The 21,806-nt window shown below is 31.5% G+C and overlaps 3 protein-coding genes across 4 annotated transcripts; all 3 read right to left on the reverse strand.

Annotated features, from left to right (window-relative positions):
• Positions 1 to 995: 995 nt before the first annotated feature.
• On the reverse strand, positions 996 to 4,767 carry LOC146918537 (putative F-box/FBD/LRR-repeat protein At1g78760). 2 transcript variants are annotated; one of them, XM_085720177.1, is made up of 4 exons: positions 3,880 to 4,767; positions 2,425 to 3,361; positions 2,006 to 2,319; positions 996 to 1,361 (listed from the first exon to the last, which is right to left on the reverse strand). In XM_085720177.1, the coding sequence occupies exons 2-3, from the start codon at positions 3,340 to 3,342 to the stop codon at positions 2,035 to 2,037; spliced, it is 1,203 nt and encodes a 400-aa protein (XP_085576303.1). In that variant the 5' UTR covers positions 3,343 to 3,361; positions 3,880 to 4,767; the 3' UTR covers positions 996 to 1,361; positions 2,006 to 2,034. The 2 variants fall into 2 exon arrangements, with proteins under 2 accessions (XP_085576303.1, XP_085576304.1); XM_085720178.1 differs by lacking the exon at positions 3,880 to 4,767 and having other exon boundaries at positions 2,425 to 3,810.
• Positions 4,768 to 5,622: 855 nt separating this feature from the next.
• On the reverse strand, positions 5,623 to 8,720 carry LOC146918538 (F-box/LRR-repeat protein At4g14103-like). Its single transcript, XM_085720179.1, has 4 exons — positions 8,600 to 8,720; positions 7,051 to 8,047; positions 6,604 to 6,917; positions 5,623 to 6,009 (listed from the first exon to the last, which is right to left on the reverse strand). Exons 2-3 carry the CDS (start codon positions 8,041 to 8,043, stop codon positions 6,633 to 6,635), a joined length of 1,278 nt encoding a protein of 425 aa, XP_085576305.1. The 5' UTR covers positions 8,044 to 8,047; positions 8,600 to 8,720; the 3' UTR covers positions 5,623 to 6,009; positions 6,604 to 6,632.
• A 1,155-nt stretch (positions 8,721 to 9,875) lies between these two features.
• On the reverse strand, positions 9,876 to 19,302 carry LOC146918539 (DNA (cytosine-5)-methyltransferase CMT3-like). Its single transcript, XM_085720180.1, has 21 exons — positions 18,758 to 19,302; positions 17,400 to 17,431; positions 17,183 to 17,279; positions 16,816 to 16,923; positions 16,588 to 16,707; positions 15,904 to 16,003; positions 15,595 to 15,809; positions 15,429 to 15,494; positions 14,455 to 14,706; positions 14,281 to 14,339; positions 13,260 to 13,326; positions 12,789 to 13,118; positions 12,433 to 12,501; positions 12,247 to 12,333; positions 12,058 to 12,145; positions 11,640 to 11,755; positions 11,324 to 11,425; positions 10,988 to 11,031; positions 10,802 to 10,871; positions 10,573 to 10,676; positions 9,876 to 10,250 (listed from the first exon to the last, which is right to left on the reverse strand). Exons 1-21 carry the CDS (start codon positions 19,241 to 19,243, stop codon positions 10,067 to 10,069), a joined length of 2,796 nt encoding a protein of 931 aa, XP_085576306.1. The 5' UTR covers positions 19,244 to 19,302; the 3' UTR covers positions 9,876 to 10,066.
• Between the last annotated feature and the right edge of the window lie 2,504 nt (positions 19,303 to 21,806).

Raw genomic sequence — 21,806 nt, forward strand, 5'->3', positions numbered from 1 at the left:
ATCAATACATACTTACTTAGGATACATACATGACAACAAACACAAAAATGTCTTGTAATAAAATCACCATCAAAAAAATGACTTGGTACCAAATGTACTTTACCTTTTGTTGTGTGTCTCATAACAGATTGGAACAATTGAGAGTTAAAAGTGGCATTTGAAATCAATAATCATTAATGGATACAAAAATCTTGAAGATGGTGGAGTTTAATATATTTACCAGATTATTTTTTTTTTGCCAATGAAAGTTGTAGTCAGTGGCGGATCTTTGACTTAATTTGTTGGGGGTGCCAAAATTCTATGTAATATATATTAAATGGTTTAAAGAAATAGTAGTAATTAATAACTGATTTAGTGGTATGAGTTGTTTTAATGTAACAAAATGTGGTTCGATTCCATCCCATCATAAACGATTTTTTTTTAATACAATTTGTAAAATGTAAAAGTATAAGTTAAATATGTAAAAAAGATAAAAAAGAAGCGCTGAGGTAAAATGTAAAAGTATAAGTTAAATATGTAAAAAAGATAAAAAAGAAGCGCTGAGGGTGTCGAACCAGCAACCAATAGCATATTATGGCACCCCCTTTCCACTGCAGCAGTCACAATCTTAGTGATAAAGTTCATCTAATATGGTATATAAGGCGAATTTGGGGGATGCTGTGGTCCCCGCAGGTCTCTGAAGAGATCCGCCACTGGTTGTAGTTCAAAGAAGAAAAACTTGTATGAGTAAGTTAATTGATTAGGTGTGGGTTGTTTGTAGCCTGCACCTAAACTCTTGTGCAGGCTACAAACAACCCACGCCTAAACTCTTGTGCATTAACTAGTTTGAACTTTATTCAATAAATTTTTCTTCAGAAAAAAATATATATACACCACTATCCTAATTTCTAAGCCAATCAACTTCAACTTGTGTAATGTAAAAATGATATACATATACCACCAAATAATACTTTTGCTACATTTTCACTTCCAAATATGCTAATACAGACATAGACTTCATGACACAGTGTCTGCATCACAAATAGTCATTTGCTTTTAACAAAATCACAAAACTTCATTATTCTGCATGACAAATATTAGTAGTTGTACCTATGTTTACTGAATGAATGGTATCAACTCTAAAAATATTAAAATTTACCAAACAAATAGCTACTTATTACTTGACGGATACTTGAACCTGACTAAACAAACTTAGACAAACATTTCTTATCTCTGTCAATGGCTGAGAGGCAAAAATGTTATAATGTCGTCTTCCTCACAGTTATCAAATAGTCGGGAGTTGATCCACATGCCATTTCAACCATAACAAGCAGCTGTCTAGCCATCAATTCACCCATTTCATGCAGCAATGAAAAATGACCCTGAAAAGAATGAACACTTATATGATATACTACTTACGGAACATAAACGCAAAGCTTTCCGGAGATGAATGCAACCACTACACATAAAGACGACCTAAACTAATTCATTACGTTCAATATTGAAATTCAAAAACGGAGGTTTGAACTAGTAAGTCTTTATAGGTCATCTTCATGTGCATTAACAGGTAAAACATATCACTGGATTCTGAAATTTTCATATCTTTCACAATCCAAAACATCTGGATATTTGGCACACAAGTTCGTCTATTGATGATATTTCCAAAAAATGCATGTTTGATTGAGTGATTAACAACCTCAATCTAATAATATGTTTTCCAAATAGACTCTAGGCAGCATGCATCAAAAGCATATCACTCAACTACAACAAAGGAAACTCAAAATTAACTAAAACAATAGTGCCTTTATTGCGCTTTGTTTTAAAATTGGATCATAATGACTCGCAAACAAACAGAACAAAAGCCACTAAATCACGGCCTTCTTTACGGTTTGAAGTTTACTTGGCTTCCTATTATTAATCAACAGTTCTGCTCATCAATGTATGGTCATTTGACTAAACAAATCACAAATAAACTATATAGCAAATAATTAAGATAATCCACAATCAACTATAAAGAATAACATACATTACGTTTGATAAACTCTCCAACGAGCACTAATAATCTGATGTGATGTTAACTTTGGCTGACGGTGAGTTTTGAAGCAAGAAGTCCACTATTCCATCAGGTATGGAAGGTGGTTGTAAACCCGCTTTAAATGCTTTTCGTAACTTGGAAGCTTCTTTGCGTGACTTAGCAGCAGCTTTCTTTAACATGGCTTCTTTCACAAAATCCAATAAATATTCGTGATCTTCAAGTGGCTCCAATTTTATTTCCATTGACTTCAAGTTACACAAAGAAGGAAGCTTAACCTCCAATAAATCGGGAACTAATGAGAGAATCTAAGCATTAAGGAATGAGGGTGAATTAGGATCAGTTATGATTATGATAATAATAAAGAATCTTAAGATGAATGTAAAACAAAGCCTCAAATCATGCCGAGGTACCTGAAGAGTAGTTGAAGAAACTGTCAATGATTTAACGTTAGCAAGGTCTAGCAACCAGCTGAATAGAATCATAGGAGACTTGTCTAATTTTGAAAACATTTGTGCATCAATGTTTACTTCTTTAACGGAAGAAAATCCACTCCCACATATTTTCTGTTTAGGAGTACCATAAAAAGTAAAGGTACAGAGACTCGGAGCAGCTAGCTCGATTTTGTCAAAGTTGAATAAATTCTCATACAAATATAAATTGTCTAGTGTCTCACTTGATATCCTGAGGATTTGTGCATCCTTAACCATACAACGACTAATGATCAAGCTATTCAACTTGGTAAAGGCTGAAAAGGGCTCAGCACAACGGTTTTCATCACCGCAGAAGGTGAAACCGGTTAGATCCAAGCTGGTTAACGCTGGCAAATTCAGATATTTCGGAAATATTACTGTATCAGGAAAAATGCAACCATGGATGTTGTAAATCGAAAGCGTCAGAGATTTAAGAGCCCGACATGAAGACACACATGGCATAAGGAGATCACTATCATGAGAAATAGAGATTCCTAATTGTTGGATTTGTGTATTATGGGAACGTGCGTAATTTAAAATTTTTTGGACCAGTTCAGACTCGTAATCGCTATCGCACTCAAAATCAAGAATGTGCAATGGAGCTGAGTTATCACGAAGAGTCAAAATCTTAGACACGAATGTGAAAAATTGCTTTTCTTTTCCACGGAATAAAGTTGAGGAATGCAAAAAAAGTTCTGGAATACGTTTCCAAAGATGTTTCCATCTGGTGGACAAAATGCAAGTTCGAACAGCGTATTCGATTCTCAAAAATGACAAAATGTAAACAAGAAGGCAGTCGGGTAAGTCACTTAGTCTGTCTTCACTTTTTTCGTTTTCGGAGTCACTTCTTCTCTTCATCTTTTCTCAAATCATTAAGCTAAAAATAGGAACAAGATATATGGAATTACATTGGATATAACATAACAAGAAAATAAACAATTACAAAATTGGGGAAAGAAAACCTAAAACAGTTTTCTTTTAATAACTCATGGGGTCCTTTAAGTAAGATGTTTGTAACAAATTAGTCTTCTAACTTTTTCTTTTTGTAACGAATTGGTCGTGTAAGTCATAGACTATTTACATTGTTACCATTTTTCATTCAACTTCGCTAAAACATGCTTTACCTTATCGTTACCGTTACCATTTAAAATTGATGTTACCGGTCCAAAAAAAATGTTTATGACAGCAAACATGATTACTTAGTTACAATCATATAAACACTATAAATCAAGTAATTGATCAATTTCGTTTCAAAATAAGCTTTAATATGCACATGTGAACCCTAGTTCTAAGAGGGTAATAATAAAACATAAAAAATAAAACTTAAAAAATGATTAATTTGTTAATTTAGAGAAAAGGTATAAACATGAAATTGAATGGAGGAATGAGAAATACCTCGTTGTTGAGCTGTGAGTATGTGACGTCTGCGGTGGTTAGCTCCTTTTGTGTGGTTGCAATATCGTGGTTTATTTTATATTTATATGAAGAAAAAAACATTATTAGTAGAATTAAGAAAGAGTTAATCTTCCTTCAAAAAAACAAAAAAGAAAGAGTTAATCTCTTTAGTGCCCCAAAGATTATATTTATATGAAGAAAAAAAATTATTAGTAGTTAATCTCTTTAGTGCCCCAAAGATCGAGGGAATTAGAGCTCACACAATTAAACGTGGAGAAGTGGGGTGTCCATGGTTCGAATCCAGGACCCTGCATAAATATGCATTGTTCTTACCAATTGAGCTAAACTCACGATGACATTGACTATATTAAATGGTTGAATTTATCTGATTGATTTAAAATTAGACTACGCAATACTCCCTTCGTCCCAGGTTGTACGTCGTTTTGAAAAGAAAAAAATTGTCTCAAATTATATGTCGTTTTATAGCAATGAAACATTAATATTACTTTTTCTATTATATTCTTAACTATTTATTACTCAATCTTTTTTCAATTTTTTAATTTATCTTTCTCATACCATTTGTTAAGGACAATTCTGTAAAACAACTCATAATATTTTTTCCCACACAAAATTAATTATATTTCTTAATACGTATTAAATGTTCAAAACGTCATACAATTTGAGACAGTCGGAGTAGTAGTATACACATTAATTCCTTCAAAAAAATATAGTATACACATTCCTGTATCTGACTCAACCCGTGTGAGGTAATGGGTCGGTCCGACTCATTTCAATTTTAGTTTATTAATTTATTTGGGGTTAGATAGTTCAACTGGTTTGAGTTAAGCGAAGAGAGATTATAGAGATATTGGGTTTAAACCTGAATGAATGGGTAAAATATATCTAACAAAATTATTACTAACAATTGTTATTCAAAAGGAAGAAAAAAAATGTGTGTTCATTGATTTTACTTATTAATTTATAAAGGGTTAAATATGTTTTTGATCCCTATAAATATACCAACTTTTCCTTTTAGTCCGTCTAAAATTTTTCATCAACTTTTAGTCCCTCTTCCCTCAAAAAAACTTTTGGTCCCTCAAAAAATTTTCATCTTCACTTTTAGTCCCTCTTTTAAAGTAAACTCATACGTAGAATGCATATTAGTCCCTCTTTTAAAGTAAACTCATATGTAGAATGCATATTTTTGAATAAAACTTTGCAAAAAAATTCATTATATTATAAGAATCTCTCCCAAAAAAAAAATTAGAATTTTTTAACATAACATGAATTTAATATGAATTTTTATATGTTTGACGGTTAAAAATTCATAATTAATTTATGTTTTGTTAAAAAAATCTAATTTTTTGGGGGAATTTTTTTTACAATATTTTACACATTTCTGCACAATTTCATTAAAAAAATACAAAAATTAACTTAAAAATAGGGACCAAAAGTAGTGATTGAAAATTTTATAGGGACAAAAAATTGAAGGAAAATTTTATAGGGACTAAAACGAAAAGTTTGTATATTTATAGGGACCAAAAATTTAGAGAAAAAAATAAAAGCTGTTGAATGTCATTGTTTTCCAAAAATTGTTTTCCTTGCGTTAATCATTTGTTCTTTAATATCGACTTGAAGCTAACACAAACAAGGAATAAAATTAGTTCTCCATATTTATTTCTTATAAAGAAACCAAAGACATGCTTGTTAAAAAAAAAAAAAAAAAGCAAGACTGAGAAAATATTTAACCTCATTCAATAGGTGAAAACTTCTCATAACTGTTGTCCCTTGTAAATATTTTCGGTCCATTTTGATTTGTGCTTTAAATTGTTCCAAAAAAAAAAAATGTGATCATCATGTAATTAGTTACAGTATCAGTAGTTGTGCTAAGTTTACTGAATGGATGGTATAGTATCAGCTCTAAAAATATTAAAATTTACCAAACAAGTTGCTACTTGATGGATGCTTGAACCTGACTAAACAAACTTAGACAAACATTTCTTATCTCTGTCAATGGCTGAGAGCCAAAAGTTATAATGTCGTCTTCCTCACAGCTATCAAACAATTCAACCATAACCAGCAGCTGTCTAGCCATCAATTCACCCATTTCATGCAGCAAAAAAAATGACCCTGAAAAGAATGAACACTAATATGATATACTACTTACGGAACATATACGCAAAGCTTTCCAGAGATGAAAGCAACCACTACACATAAAGACGACCTAAACTAATTCATTACATTCAACGTTAAAATTCAAAAACAGGAAAAACATGTCACTGGATTCTGAAATTTTCATATCTTTCACAATCCAAAACATCCGGATATTTGCACACAAGTTCGTCTATTGATGATATTTCCAAAAAATGCATTTTTGAATGAGTGATTGACAACCTCAATCTAATAATATGTTTTCCAAATAGACTCTAGGCAGCATGCATCAAAAGCATATCACTCAACTACAACAAAGGAAACTCAAAATTAACTAAAACAATAGTGCCTTTATTGCGCTTTGTTTTAAAATTGGATCATAATGACTCGCAAACAAACAGAACAAAAGCCACTAAATCACGGCCTTCTTTACGGTTTGAAGTTTACTTGGCTTCCTATTATTAATCAACAGTTCTGCTCATCAATGTATGGTCATTTGACTAAACAAATCACAAATAAACTATATAGCAAATAATTAAGATAATCCAAGATCAACTATAAAGAATAACATACATTACGTTAGATAAACTCTCCAACGAGCACTAATAATCTGATGTGATGTTAACTTTGGCTGACTGTGAGTTTTGAAGCAAGAAGTCCACTATTCCATCAGGTACGGAAGGTGGTCGCAAACCCGCTTTAAATGCTTTTCGTAACTTGGAAGCTTCTTTGCGTGACTTAGCAGCAGCTTTCTTTAACATGGCTTCTTTCACAAAATCCAATAAATATTCGTGATCTTCAAGTGGCTCCAATTTTATTTCCATCGACTTCAAGTTACACAAAGAAGGAAGCTTAACCTCCAATAAATCGGGAACTAAGGAGAGAATCTAAGCATTAAGGAATGAGGGTGAATTAGGATCAGATATGCAAGTCAGTAGATTTCAAAACAAAAAAAGTTAGAAATAAAATAAAGAAACTTGAGATGAATGTAAAATAAAGCCGCAAATCATGCCAAGGTAGCTGAAGAGTTTTTGAAGTGACTGTTAATGATTCTAAGTTAGCAAGGTCTAGCAGCCAGCATAATAGAATCATAGGAGACTTGTCGAATTCTGAAAACATTTTTGCATCAATGTTTACTTCTTTAACAGAAGAAAATCCACTCCCATATATTTTCTGATCAGGAGTACCATTGTTTACTTCTTTAACAGAAGAAAATCCACTCTCATATATTTTCTGATCAAGAGTACCATTAAAAGTAAAGGTGCAAAGATTCGGAGCAGCTAGCTTGATTTTGTCGATGTTGAATAAATTATGAGTCATAGATAAACTGTCTAGTGTCGCACTTGATATCCTGAGGATTTGTGCATCCTTAATAATAAAATCCTTAATGAGCAAGTTATTCAACTTGGTAAAGGCCGAAAAGGGCTCAGCACAACCATTTTCATCACCGCAGAAGGTAAAACCAACTAGACCCAAGCTAGTTAACGCTGGCAAATTCAGAGATTTCGGAAATATTATTGTCTCAGGATAAACAACATGACGAATGTGGTAAACCGAAAGCATCAGAGATGTAAGAACCAGACATGAAGACACACATGGCATAAGGAGATCACTATCACGAGTAATAGAGATTCCTAATTGTTGGATTTGGGTATTAAGGGAACGAACGTAATTTAAAATTTTTGGGACCAGTTCAGACTCATGATCAGTATCACACTCAAAATCAAGAATATGCAGTGCAGCTGAGTTATCACGAAGAGTCAAAATCTTAGACACGAATGTCAAAAATTTCTCGTCCTCCAAACGGAATAAAGTTGAGGAACGCAACAAAAGCTTAGGAATACGTTTCCAGAGATGTTTCCATCTGGTGGACAAAATGCAAGTTTGAACAGTGTTTTCGGTTTTCAAAAATGACAAAATGTAAATAAGAACACAGTCGGGTAAGTCACTTAGTCTATCTTCACTTTCTTCTTTTTCAGAGTGACTTCTTCTCTTCATTTTATCTCGAATCATTAACCTTTAAAAAGGAACAAGATAAATGGAATTAAATTCTTCAATATAACATAACAAGAAAATAAGCAATTACAAAATTGGAAGAAAAAAACATAGAACATTTTTCTTTAAATAATATAATAATGGTCAAATAACTCTTGCGGAGTAAGATGATTGTAACAAATTAGTCTTTTAATTTTTCTATTCGTAACGAATCGGTCATGTAAGTCATGAACTATTGTAATTTTTCGTGAACATTTAAAATTGATGTGCCCGGTCCAAAAAAGGTACTTATGACAGCAAACATGATTACTTACATTCATTATGTCATGTTTCTTTCCGAATTCAAATCTAATTTTACAGTAAATGTTTCATGAACAATAATATAAATCAAGTAATTGATCAATTTCGTTTCAAAATAAGTCTGGATAATACACCTATGAACCCTAGTTTTGAGAGCAGTGAAGTTTGATTGATCCACCGACCGAGAATTAAACGTCCACATAAGCAATTTTTAAAAAATGTAACATTTTCAAAGAACATAGCTTTTAATCAAATCACCATCGTTGCTGCTCACCTGTTGTTGTTTCAGTTAGGGAAAACAAAACGCAGTGATGGTGATGATGAACGAATCTGGGCGTTGATGAATCTGGTATGGTTATAAAGAGTGGAGATGATGAAGAAAAGGGATTTGCGTTGGAGATATGTTATGTTGTGTTAGAATTTATGAATGAAGGGTGGTAAATTTTGCTTATGTGGAAATTTGTCTTTGGGGTTAAGTTAAGGGATTAAATAAGTTGATGAGTTTAAGACTTTAAGGTATAGGGTTTAAGTCTTTAACTAGTTTTGTCAAAAAAAAAAAAAAAAGTTTTTAACTAGTGTTCTAGAGGTATTGGGTTGCATTTTTTTTACAGTTTATTTAAATACGATAATGCAAAATAGTCATAACACGCTTTTAAAAAGGTCATGCTCAATCCTCAAATCCAACAATAAGAGGATTTGGATCATCTCCTTCCCTCGTTCTCTCCTTCTCCCTCTTTCACTAAATTGTATCTACTTCTCTCTAGATTTCAGAGAAAAGATCAATAGTGAGAAAAGATAAATAAATGAATAAAATAGAGGGAGGGAGAGGATACAATTTGACAATATGGTTAAAGAAATCTTTTATTTTTTTTATTAGTAATAGTCGTATTAATGGCCAATGTACGGTGAGATTCAAACCATATTCTTAGAGTTATAAAGTCAAAATTAAGTAGTGAGATACAAAATATACTTCATAAATAAGGATCCTGTAAGCAAAATTATACCATTCGTAAATTGTTATGGTATATTTCCCACAAATTATACCGTTCGTAAATTGTTATGGTATATTTCCCACAAAAAAATTGTTATAATTCAGAATATACTACAGACAATGATCAGTAAGAACTAAAAATTCTAACAATATTTCAAAATTTATTATTGAAATAAGTAAACTATTATAATTTTTTCAAAAATAAATCACATAATGTTTAAAGATATTTTCATATCCAAACTATTTTTTTAAATGAAATGCATTAACATGTTTCTATCAAAAAAATCTTTTAACGTATTTATAAAAACATAATAACTTAACAAGGAATAACACAAACAAGGAATAAAATTAGTTCTCCATAATTATTTTTATAAAGAAACAAAAGATATAGACTTCATAATTATTGATAAAAAAAATTATATAGTGAATCGTGATGCATCCAATATGCAATTAAATTCATGGTCCACTTATCTATCAAAACATGACACTTAACACATAGTGGAACAAAAGAAACTACATGCAAAACGATATTCATCAAACTAAACAAATATTCCATCTATTTCAGATAACAAAATTCATTAAGATAACTTCCAGATAAATATCATATGGTTTAAATTCTTCAAAATTAACACTAAACAAAATAGTGTTACAAAAAAAAATTGTGAATAGTAGTGTTGAAAAACAATGATGATCACATTCCCTCAAATTTGTCTATTGAGAGTGATCAAATACAATCATCCAACCACAAACTCAAGGTGCAGTATGCACGACTTCTTCAGATGCCGCAGTAGAAGCTTGTTCTTTTTTCCTGGGAAAATGATCAGGTAGCGTGTACAAAGGCCCATCAACAGAAGCACCCTGAGATGCAAGGCCAAGACAATATCCTAGAGCACGACCAACTGGAACAGCAACTGCATTCCCAATTTGAATGTACCTGGCATAACAATTTATAAAACTTTCAGGAGAATTATTTAACAAAGAATCTATGGATTTAATAATTGCTTTAAAAAACTAACAATCATCGTCACATGGGAATTTCTTTACAATAACATTTGTACAATACATTAGATTCATCATTCATTGTTGTTTGAGATTGCACGCATTAATGCAGTGAATATATTGAACTATTGGAATAATCAGTTTGCGATCTTAGTGTTCAAATTCATATAGACAATCAAAATCTGGTTTCAATTTTGCTCCATTATACAAATATAAACCATATGACTATAGAAAGATAATAAGATTGCAAAAGTTACCTTTCTTTGACAGATCCGCATAGCTTATAAAAATCTGGAAAACCTTGTAATCTAGCATTTTCGCGAACGGATAGCACTCTATCTTGCTCTGGATGCAGAATTTTCTAGTAAAAAATAAATAAGGGATGTCATATTTTAAGGTGCAAACATGATATTCATATCACTCAAAAATATAGGAGCAAATCTAATAGAAAAATTCAGAGATGCCAAAACCAAAGTTAAGATATACCTGATTGTGGGGTTCTGGTCTAGTGACAACAGTAGGAACAGTCTCGTCCCACCATATCCGAGCAAAAGGCCTAAAATTAAACCAACACAAAGCATTTTGAAAATTAATTATAAATTAAATAATAACATAGGCATTCTACTACACCTTTAGAATACCAAACCAAACTTATTTTTTGTTTAAACTTACAGTGGTGAAGTTCCACGCACAAAAGAAATAGCATAGTTGGGAACCTAAAATAACAATTAAAGAATCAAATTACAAGAATATATTTGTTATATTGCTTTTATTAATTTATAATGCAAAAGCTGATAATTTTCTTTTGAAATCATTTTTTGCTAAAAACTTCATAAATCTGAATGTACAGGATGATGTTTGATAATGAGCATAAATATTTAAATGCGGTTCTTGTTTATGACAAGTCAAATTACTAGTGTTGTAAAATCAAAATCATCACAGATTCTCTTCACTCTAAATATACAGGCAAAAATGGGATCAAAAGGAATACAGTAAAACGTTTGTTACCAGTGGTTTTCCTGAAGGCAATAATTCACGCTCCACATCAGGATTCAATTCAACTTTTTTGTTCCGCATACGAACACACGGTAAATCTCTGAAGCATGCTCCCTAACACATAAGCAGTCATTGTTAGCAAATAATACAAAAATGTTAACACACTCTAACATCCCGGCACACTAAGATTCACAAAAAACCCAATAATGTCTCACTTGAATTTCAACAAATATAATGGAACATGTTGAAAGTTGTATTAACAGAACTACCTCAAACATTCTATAGCAATAAAACTGGGTCAAATAAAACATAAAGGATAAACATATACCTTCCTTTTGGGGATTCGACATGCACGTTGATAATCATCAGAATTCATTTCATAAGACCGATGATCATGAAGCAGGGACTTAGAAGATTTCTTCTTAATTGAACGACCCAACATCTCTGCATGTTGCATAAGTAAATAAAAAATTGCTACTTTGGAGAGTAAATTCACATGAAAAAGCTGTGTATGAAATATCATATTTTCACTATTCAAAAAAATCCCCATTCAAACCTCTTGCAGCATTCTTGAGCAAACCATAATATTACCAAGAGAATGTGGATGGATAATACATATCAAATTCACGATTATTCCATCTAAAGAGCTCTAATTTCATGTTTACTACCACTTCTAAAATATAAGTTGTGAAGAAAAAGGCACAAAAGATTCTATGTCAAAAAAACATTAATGAATAAGAACATACCACTTTCGCTTAATCTAATAAACTTTTGAAACTCTGTCAAAGGAGGTCCGCCATATTCCATGTCATCACGACTTTCATTATTCTCAATCTGAATACATGTCACAAAAACAATCATTAATGTCTATATTAATGAAAAAATGAGGACAAAAAAAACTACGAAGTAAAAAAATCAAAAAGAATAAAACATACTGAAGGCAGATCTGAAATAGCGTCGTTTAACACGAGTTTTTTTTGCAGCTGGGCAGTATGTCCTTCGCTATAGGCCACTAAACAACCCTACAAGCATTATTAACATCCTTCATATCAAATCTTCTGTTCCTTATATACACGGAGGATAACTTCAATAAAAAAGGGTTAAAGGCACTTTACACATACCTCAAACTCCACAGGTACAGAACCTCTTTCTATAACATCATGAGTTGGTAGTGGAAATTGAGGCAGATTCTGCAAAGTATGCAGAATTCCAAAATTCAACATAACAAAATATAAAACAAAATGCACATTCTCAACTAACGTATACCTCTCATGCTAATCTAAACAAGCATTTGTTCTTGGTTGTTACAAAAAAAAAAAAAAAAGACACAATAGTGACCATTAAATAATTAGAAAGACATTGAAGATGTTAACTAAATTAGTTTAATGCGAGTACATGGTCTAAAAACAATATCATAATGGGAGAATTTAAAAATAAAATGAAGTTATGGCTGTGCAGTAAACACTAGTAGATATACCTCTGAAGGTGCGGCCCCCCATAAAAAGACACGAAGGCGAAATTGAGGAAGCCCGTAGGCCCCAGCAGCTAGAATTCCCAACCGACTTTGATAATTCATTTTAACAAGACGGCCCAATGCATACCTTCCTAGAAAGCCTTCTGAAAATCTAAGAAGATCAACTACATTTTCCATTAATGTGAATCTAGGCCGAAGGTATTGAACAATATCCATAAAGACCATTAATTGCTTGTTCTTTTCATCGTCCAAAGGATTAGCATAGTTTCTGAAACGGTTGAAGCCGCTTACTCCCTGACAAGGAGGTCCGCCACATACTACATCCACATGTCCCTACATGATAACAATAGTTAGTAGCACCTAGAGAATATAATGATTAGCTAAAAATCTTCACTTCCCTAAGTCAAAGGACAAATTTATGAAGTTAAACGTGTTAGTTTTTAAGACATTTTACAAAAATAATTCGAAAATTACCGGCAATGGTAAGATGCTTGACTTGAAGCCGCGAGTGACGAAGTCCTTAATCCTTTCCTTGCAGTTACTGATGCATAGGTATAAATAAAATGATCAAGGCTTGAACCAAAGTAACAAACAAATACATCAAGACACAAGGTTCATGAGATATGGGAATCTCAACAAGATACAAGTAATAGACAAATGGGAATCTCAACAGGATACAAGTAATAAACAAATACATCAATATTAAAATCTAAGTTAATTAAAACTATACACGGCAAAAACACATTCAGCTAAGAAAATATTAATGACATAACAATGAAAACTAAAATAAAGCATTCAACATTTGGATATTAAATAATGCAAAATCACTGCAATATGATTGATATCATTTACATTACATCATACTGCAAATATTCACACAATTTCAAAATGAAATATTGCTTCTAAAAGTCAGTGTTTATTTCCTGATCACAAAATAGTGTTTTTTGTTCAAATTCACCTATGATAGTCAGTGTTTATTTGCTGATCACAAAATAGCGTTTTGTTCAAATTCACCTATGATATCAGAAAATAGCACTGCAATAGCAGCTATTTGGCAACATTTTATACTAAATAACATATGACAAAACAATAACAATTTATTCACCTTTTGCTATGCTTTAGCGCTATAATGCCACTATCCAATGACAACGCTAATAGTTTGCAAAAGTGGTGGTAATAATTAATTTTGAATGAAATATGTCAGATATATATAATTTTTAAACGTGGGTTAAATGTAAAGTTTTTAGGTTTAGATACTTTCAAGTAAAAATAAGTTGAATAATAAAATTAAGAGAATAATAATTCCAGAGTCAACTTTAAATTGTGTCTTCAAGTTAAAATAAAACTGAAGCAAAATCAATTCTATTTAATAACAGTCCAACATTTCAAAAACAGTTTTACACACTTCCAAAAACAGTATCATCTCTTCAAAAATTAAACTCAAAAACATATACAAGTTGTCTAATGTGACTTTTTTGGGAATATAATAGCTGACCTCAAACCAGTAATGGGCTCCCAAGTGTCTTTATCAGAATTGTAGCCCTTCCAAGAAACCTAGTTTGTCACAAAAAAGTATAAAATGTTCAAAATGAGTGTCTAGGAAAAGGAGCAAAAAGCACAGTAATTTTAGAATCAGATAAAAGAAATAGACAAAGTAATCATTGAATACCTTAAAGTATAATCCAGGTCCAGTTTCCTTATCATCATAACGTACATCATGCACTTCAGAAACTTCAAATATTTCTTCGTCAATATTCTCTTCAGCAGCGCCATCATCCTCTTCCTCCTCTTCATCTTCCTCATTAAAAAGATTTGTGTATTCCTCATGTGGCACAAAATTTTCAATTAAGGAGAAGTAACTGCAAAGCTTCTCCCACTCCTTCAACAACGAGAGGAAAAGTTCTGCACTGACATTTCTAACCTGATTTATGATGTGCAAGTGTAAGAATCAGCCTTGAAACCGCTTGATTATCATATCATATCATGTATATTACATTCAGTGCAGATTATCATCAGAGAATCTAACACATGAGTGTCTCTGATCAAGTTTTTAATTATAATACCATGGAATTTAATTTTAGTGTACTGCGTCTTACTTTAAACTCCATAAATTTAGAGTTGGTTATATAAGAAATTTTGAAAGATCTTCATAACACTTACAGAGTATCTTTTGCCTTTAAAAGTGTAAAGGTTGTGACTTAAAAGTATAAAGGTTATGACAAACTATTTTCTATTAAAATGTAATGAATTTCTTAAATCAAATAGTATCATCATTAAAAATAATGACTATATGAAAACCAATGGAAATGCTCTTAGTTATCAACATTAAAAATAAAGTAAAATCAAATGCATCTTTCCATACAAAATGCTTATTTTCAAAATATTGACAACTCTTTATTTCAAAATGGTTCATGAACTAATACTCTCTATTTCAAAATATAGTGTATTTGAGCAAGATTATCACTACCACCACCAAGGTTCTGTGTTAAAAATGTCATATCAGCAGAATTTAGTTAAAATCAACATGGGGATTCAAATGTCTATTAAACCTTGTCAAAATGAATGAAACAAACAGGACATACATGCATACAGGACAGATAACATGCATACATGCAAACATGACTGAGGACAGTATCCAATTACCTCAGTTTCTGGATGGTTGAGTTTAAGGCTCTGACAAGCATCTTTGTTAAGGTCCACAGCCCATTTCTGTTAAAAAAACAAAGGAAAACAATAAATCAAAACAAAGTCCAATATAATAAGAATTCAGTTGACTTTTTCAAAGTATACAGAGAAAAGTAGAACTCACGGTGATAATATCTGAACCAGACAAAATCCCCCCTTGACATAATCCTGTTGACATTCCTCCACAACCAGAGTACAAATCTAGCAACTTCATCTGTGGTTTTTTCTTTTCAACACTAATATCAGTGTTTGCACTTTTAGAGTCAACCTCAGATTTTGCATTCACTTCAGTATCATTTGAAATTGTTGAGGATATTTCGCTACCATTTTCTTTAGTTTCTGAGTAGAAAAAATTTACTTAAATAAATAGTTGTAAATTAATTAATTAAAAATAAAAATCAAAGCTACAAAAAGTCCAAAGATAAAATTCAACCCGATGGTAGTTTAACAAATGTGGAGTAGGGTAAAAGATAAAGTGTATCGCAGTAATAATCGCAAGGTGGAATAACATCCTTCGTTGCATCAAAATCCTTCTGCAATTGAACATAATTATAAGTTAGAATAGAGAACTACAATAATTAAAAATAAGGTTTATTACTTTAGATTTTGTTTAACATTGAAATTTAAAATATATCTCTAAACTAAATAATTGTAATTAATTTAAGAAATTGAACAATAATTTGTACATAAATAATGTGTACAAAAATTCTTGCAATTGAACAATTTTTTCATCCCCAAAGCTTCTTTTTTGTTTTTGAAAAAGCACATCCCTACAATTTTAAATACTATTTCATTCTATCACTATTATAAAACAAAAACGCTTTTTAAGAGACCACATACATCGATTACTTACTAAACTTAAAAAGTGTTTTGTACTTGTAATAGTGTACCAGTTTTTGTAATTAGGTTTTTGTACCAGTTTATAATTACATATTTAAACATTATTCAAACATCAAGGGATGTTATTTAATTAACAACATTTTAAAGTAAAAAGCTAATTACAAATTTTGGACAAACTAAATTTCACATACAAATTTTTTAGTTTACCTACCTGTTTAATATTACTAGAAAAATAATTAATCTTGTGAATTAATAAAAAGATAACTTGCCAACATACCTTGAGCTCTAATCTGAGAATGGTTAACTTCTTAACAAGACAATCCAATGGATTGTCATCCTGGATTTCTGAGAAAAATACACGTTTTGGCTCAATGAGATTTCCTAGTTGTTTGATGACCTGAAATGTAAAATTGGAATGTATTATAACTAAATGAAGAACAATTCATTTCAAAAAGAAAGCAAAAAAATCAATGAAGTGTGTAAGACATAATTGTGGTTGACTTACTGTGTCATTGGCTCTATAGTACCATTGTGCTGTGAAATACAGTCCTCCATCAACTGCTTCAAACATCTCAACGATTTTACAAATGAAATGGTAATCATCTGTCTCACCCTAAATATTAAAAGAAAATATATCATACACAAAGATGATTCCCTTGCAGCCATGTGTGCAAAAATATTAAAAGTGAAAAATTTAACAATGAGGCATTCTTATTACTGCGATATATGGAAATATGAGGAGAAGTTGTAGCAAAGAGTGAAAAAAATTTTCTCTTGAAAATCAAAAAAAATTATAAGATCATGTATACAAATACAAGAAATGAGACTAATAAATGAAAACTCAAACATGATACTCAATTAATCCAACTCACCTGCACATACGCATCATCATAAAGTTTGTACATCACGCCCCCATCAACCTGTGCCTCTGTATAGTGACATCTAGCTAGAAGAACTTCCTCTTCATCACTGTTGTGCATAAAAACAGCATTTAACACCAATAAAATATTAAAAAAATTCATCAATCCAATGTGGATATGCTGATATCTCAATATTGTTGAAGAATAACTCTCACAATTAACAACTTACCTGATTGATCTTGAACGAGATTTCTTCTTTTCCTAAATCACAAAATAAAATTAAAAATTAAAAACTGATAATGATCAAAGTTCATCAGATTTTACATAATATGCTCTATGATAGTGTGACTAAGCTATTGCATTCTGGGTTTTACATAATATGCTCTATGATAGTGTGACTAAGCTATTGCATTCTGAATTTTTAAATAAATATTTAACCCACTTCAATAATCAAGGAAATTAACCGTAATTAAAATAATCATTATGAATGTTAGTGTCTACTCTTGTTCAATCATCAACAAATTAATGATTCAAGGCATGTGCATACAAAAATATTAGTTTATACACCTAAATAAGTTAATTCCAACACCAAAAGCCATTACAGTAACACAATATTCTAAAACTTCACTTGAAAGTTGGACAGTCATCACTCATCACCAGAATTAAACTATTCTTGTTATTAATAATAATAAAATCTTAAAAATATAATTAAATTAACAAAAACAATGAACTTTGTAGCACCGACAAATCTAATCAAATGTGTGAGCTCATCCGGTGTCAAGCACATGTCAATGACTGTTTAACACGATACAACAAATACCGACATGTGTTACATTTTACAAATTGTTACCGGCATCAACATGTGAATGTAAGTGTCATGTACGATGTCCATGTTTGTCTTCCCACATAGAAAATTAACAATTCTTTATTCTTGCATTTAGGTTGCATATCAAATTGACTTTTAACTATACAATATCTTTCTGTCAAAAGAAAAACTATACAAAATATATTTTATTTTTATTATATCTCTAAGATAGATTCAATCTCAATATATACATCAACATAAACACAAATTTAAATCATCGTATTCTAATAAATACGTATTCTAATAAATACGCACATGTGATTACATTTATATTTCTCATTTTGTAGCACCTGACACTTCTAATCAAAGTGTTTAACAACAATAGAAAAAACACGCACATGTAATTACATTTATCTTTCTCATTTTTACAAATTATTGCATCAACATGTGAATGTGAGTGTCATGCATAATGTATGTTTGTTTTCATAGATAGATAATTAACAATTCTTTATTCCTTCATTCGGTTTCATATCAAATGGACTTTTAAATGTACAAAATTTTTCTGTCAAAATCAAACCATACAAAATCTATTTTATTTTTCCTATATCTCTAAGATAGATTCAATTTCAACATATAAATTAACATCAACACTTATTCAATTCATCGTATTCTACAACATATACAAACTGTAAATCACAGCATTTTCACACATCATGTCCAAATTTCAACTACTCAATTCTTTAAAACATGTAAACAAAAAAACAAAAGAAAGATAAATATACCTTCTCCTGATACCGTTTCGGCCAACGCAGCTTAGCCTCCTCTATTGGAATTGGATCTCCGACAAAATTGGAATTGGAAACTTCATCATCACCGCCGTCTACATTCATCGGAACAGTTTCACTCTTTGCCTCCTTTACACCAGCATTCAGATCCGTCTTCTTCTTAGGCTTCTTGCGAGTATTACCAGATGTTGAATCAGCAGAGACATTCACAGCATCACCGGAAGCGGAAGAAGTGGATGAAGATGATTTCGCCACTTTCCTAGATCTACTACGAGTCTCACCAGTAGCTGAATCGGCAGCGGCAGCAACATTAACAGTGTCACCGGAGGAGGAAGATGACTTTGTCAATCTCCTAGATTTACGAACAGTGCTGCCGGAAGTTGAATCGGCGGTAACAGAAACGGCATCGCCGGAAACAGAATCAGCGGTAACGGCGTTGCCGGATATGGTAGTTTTTGACCTAGATTCACGCTTCCCAGCCATGATGAAAATGGCTGAGAAGAGGATGTGAAGAGGTGAGAGAGACTGAAACGAGTTGATTGAAAGAGAGAGGGGGTTTTGGGAAATATAAAGAAAGTGGGAAAAGTAATTAAGGAAAGGCGCTTAAATTTTGAGATAGTGGGGGGAAGCGGGAAGACGAAATTTTCGGATTGTTCCGTTGGAATTGATTAGTGGGTTGAGTTTGGGTTATGGGCTTTTTTGAATTGAATTGAGTTGTATTCCTATTATACCAGATTTTTTTTTATTTTTTTCTATGATTTAGAATTTATATATTCCTATTAATTTCTAGTTTCTATATTTGAATAGAGAATTTGAAATTGGTCCATTGTTTCTATATTTAAAATTTATTATTTTACCAAATTTAAACAAAATAATTATGATTGGTGTTGTATTTCGCTATTCATGACTCAAGGAAATTTATAATCTTTTTTTTTATGTCATGAAGGAAATCTATAATCTATAAATAAGAACTATTAACAATATTAAGGTCTAATTAAAGGTCTCACATTCAACCTCAGGAAAAAAACAAAATAATTATGATTGGTGTTGTATTTCGCTATTCATGACTCAAGGAAATTTATAATCTTTTTTTTTTATGTCATGAAGGAAATCTATAATCTATAAATAAGAACTATTAACAATATTAAGGTCTAATTAAAGGTCTCACATTCAACCTCAAGAAAAAAATGTTTATGTGGCATTATTAGGAGCTTCAATGAAAAACATGTGCAAAAATGATACATTGTTTGATACCCACTAACAACAATAATCCAATATTTTTCTCTAAAAAAAACAATAATCCAATATTTTATTATGTTAACAACTTACATATAGAGGTTGCGCTTTGTTCACTTTTCACATCCTATTTTTTTAGGATAAAATGGTGTTTGACCAATTTTTACTTACATTTTTGGACGGAGGAAGTACTTACAAATTATTTATCGGTCACCACATTAACAACGAAAGTTAAATTAATGAGTCAATTTCTTACCAATTGAGTCAACTTTCTAAATTATGCCTTAGTCGTGATCCTCATGCCATATCTATTATGGTTAATTTTACATTATTGTTGTTCAGCAACCCAAACTTAAGTATCATAGTTTAGTTTTTGTTGTTGCTATTTTTATATTTGTTTGTTATGAAAAGTTATGGTTTTTTAGTGCTATCAATATTTGATTTGAACCTACGTAACAAAAGAAAACATTATACTACATCCCAACAATTATACTTGTACCTCTACAAATAATTGAGGCTCCCATAAATTGGAGGCTCGACTCCGTAGAACTCCTTGCGCTTGGCAAGGAACGGCCCTGGTTTGATAGACAGTAGTTTTTCAAAGTTGCGATTTGTAGGTTCGCATTGGATAATACTTGTGTGACATTGTGGTTTGTGACATTGGCCAACCACAATGTCACGCGTGTACAAAGGAACAAAAAAATATTGTGAAAAAGAAGAAGAAAGACACTTGTGACATTTTGGTTGGCCAATATCACCAACCACAATGTCACCCAAATGCTACCCGATCCAACTATTGTTTGCTTTATGCTTTGTTATCTTTATGTATGTTTGCTTAATGAAATCAATCCTAATTGATTATCCGGTAAGTTGTGAATTCTCATGCAATAGTTTCCAAAAAATTAACTTAACATGAATTACTTTTCATGCAACGAAGGCCAGAAAGAAAAAATTAGCTATAATTTTTTTTTAAAGAACTATAAAATATATATATGTTAAGTACAGGGCCGTTCGTATGAAATAGGAGGCTCGGTTCTATTTTTAAAATAGGCTCCAGTAAAATCAAATCGCAATTCTTTTTGTATAGCTAAGTTTCATTAAAAAATCAGAATCAGAAGAACTTTTAAACACGAAACAAAACAAAATAAAATTAAGTGAAAGAGAGGTGAAATTTACCTAACGGTGTCGTTTGGAACGTCACTCCTACGTCGTAGGAACGGGGAAAACGAATGGGTTATGCGAAAAAGAAATAATTGTTGTGATTCTTTCAATGGGGATGAGTATTATAATTTTTTTTTTAGGCCCATAATTTTTAGAGGCTCGGTGCGGTAGCGCTTCTTGCACTCCCCAAGGTCCGTCCCTGGTTAAGCCTACAAAATATAAAAAAAAATGAGTTGTGTTATTTGAACATTCATATATTGTGACAACCTTTGTGACAAGCAAAATTTTACAAAGGAAATGAGGTACTGACACAAAAACCAAAGCAATAGAGAGAAAAAGTAAATAAGTAATGTGAGTATGAGAGAGAAATTTATCACAAAAGTTGTCAAAAATGGTTGTTCAAATATCATTTCTCAAAAAAGAGAGCACATCAAAGACAATGATGGAGAAAAGATAGAGAATAGTAAAATCAAAACCAAATCAAAGATAATGGTAACATGGAGAAAAAAGAGTTTTTGTTACGCGAATTGCTTATTTAAAATTGAAAGAAAAAAATAAATTTTATGGTCAAAGTAAGTCAACATCGCTACGTCAGGTTCCTAACGCCTTTCTTTAGTTGCATTTGCATCCTCTCTGCCTCTGGACATTG

This window comes from Medicago sativa, chromosome 6 (assembly GCF_051527215.1).
Source record: "Medicago sativa cultivar Bolivia chromosome 6, Bolivia_mono, whole genome shotgun sequence".
Classification (NCBI taxonomy): Eukaryota; Viridiplantae; Streptophyta; class Magnoliopsida; order Fabales; family Fabaceae; genus Medicago; species Medicago sativa.